General features: G+C 65.8%; 1 protein-coding gene across 1 annotated transcript in view; it reads left to right on the top strand.

Annotated features, from left to right (window-relative positions):
• The window catches only part of SH2B3 (SH2B adaptor protein 3), a 19,736-nt gene extending 18,881 nt beyond the window's left edge, over positions 1–855 (top strand). Inside the window, exons 4-5 of the mRNA XM_009334455.1 lie at positions 396–497; positions 760–855. Coding sequence (XP_009332730.1) covers positions 396–497; positions 760–855 — 198 coding nt within the window. The remainder of the gene's footprint in view (positions 1–395; positions 498–759) is intronic.
• Positions 856–903: the final 48 nt, after the last annotated feature.

Genomic DNA, 903 nt, shown 5'->3' with positions numbered 1-903 from the left:
TAACCAAGATGCTCCCTGCCTGCACCCCAATTTCCCCATCGGTGCACACAGTCTCCCCGGCACATACTGCCATGCTGGGAACCCCCTTCTCCCTCCTCTCCTCCATCCACCCCTCCGCTGCCGGGTCCTTGGGGGCCACCGAGATGGGTACCTGCTCTAGGCGCCGCTCGGCCCCCCGGGGGTGCCCTGACAGCAGCTAGGCAGTGCCTTGCGGGGTATTTCCTTGCCATGTGGGTATTTCCTTGCAGAGTGGGGTATTTCCTTGCCAGCTGCCGTGCCTTGGGTGGCTCCCGGCAGGCTTGACCCCCATTCCAGTGGAGCAGCAGGACATAGGGCGGTGTTTTGGGGTGCAGGGGTGTTGGGGCTCAGCTCAACTGCCACACTCCCCTCTGCAGGGCTCCAAGCCGAAGCTGCACACTGCCTGCTCTGCTGTCCGTGCGGAGGTGAGGTGCACACGCCTCGAGATGCCCGATAACCTCCACACCTTCGTCCTCAAGGTAGGACCCAGCCGAGGGGGTCCACAGCTGGCCCTGAGGCCTTCCCTGCCCTCTGGGGCGCACGTGGCTGCCGAACGCTCCCATGCCAAATTTCGGTTCCTCTTCCCAGCCGGGGACGGGGTGCATGGGGGGGGATGCGGCATTCAGGGTGGGGGATGCTTTGCCCCGGCTGGGGTCAGGGTCAGTCCCTGAGTACGGCTGGGTGGGAGGGGGATGCACATCTCTCTCTGAAGCCCCCTTGTCCCTCGCTGATGCCCCCCAGGTCACCAACGCCACCGATGTCCTGTTCGAGGTGGGGGACGAGCAGCAGCTCAGCTCCTGGACGGCTGAGATCTGGGAGTGTGAGCACAGGGGGTAAGCACCCGGCGGGGGTCCTGGGGGCGGTGACAGCCCGCCCATGGCCCCC

Source organism: Pygoscelis adeliae, unplaced genomic scaffold, assembly GCF_000699105.1.
Source record: "Pygoscelis adeliae isolate BGI_AS28 unplaced genomic scaffold, ASM69910v1 Scaffold262, whole genome shotgun sequence".
NCBI lineage: Eukaryota > Metazoa > Chordata > Aves > Sphenisciformes > Spheniscidae > Pygoscelis > Pygoscelis adeliae.
Note: the sequence above shows the minus strand (reverse complement) of the source record. Positions and strands in the feature narration are given on the sequence as shown.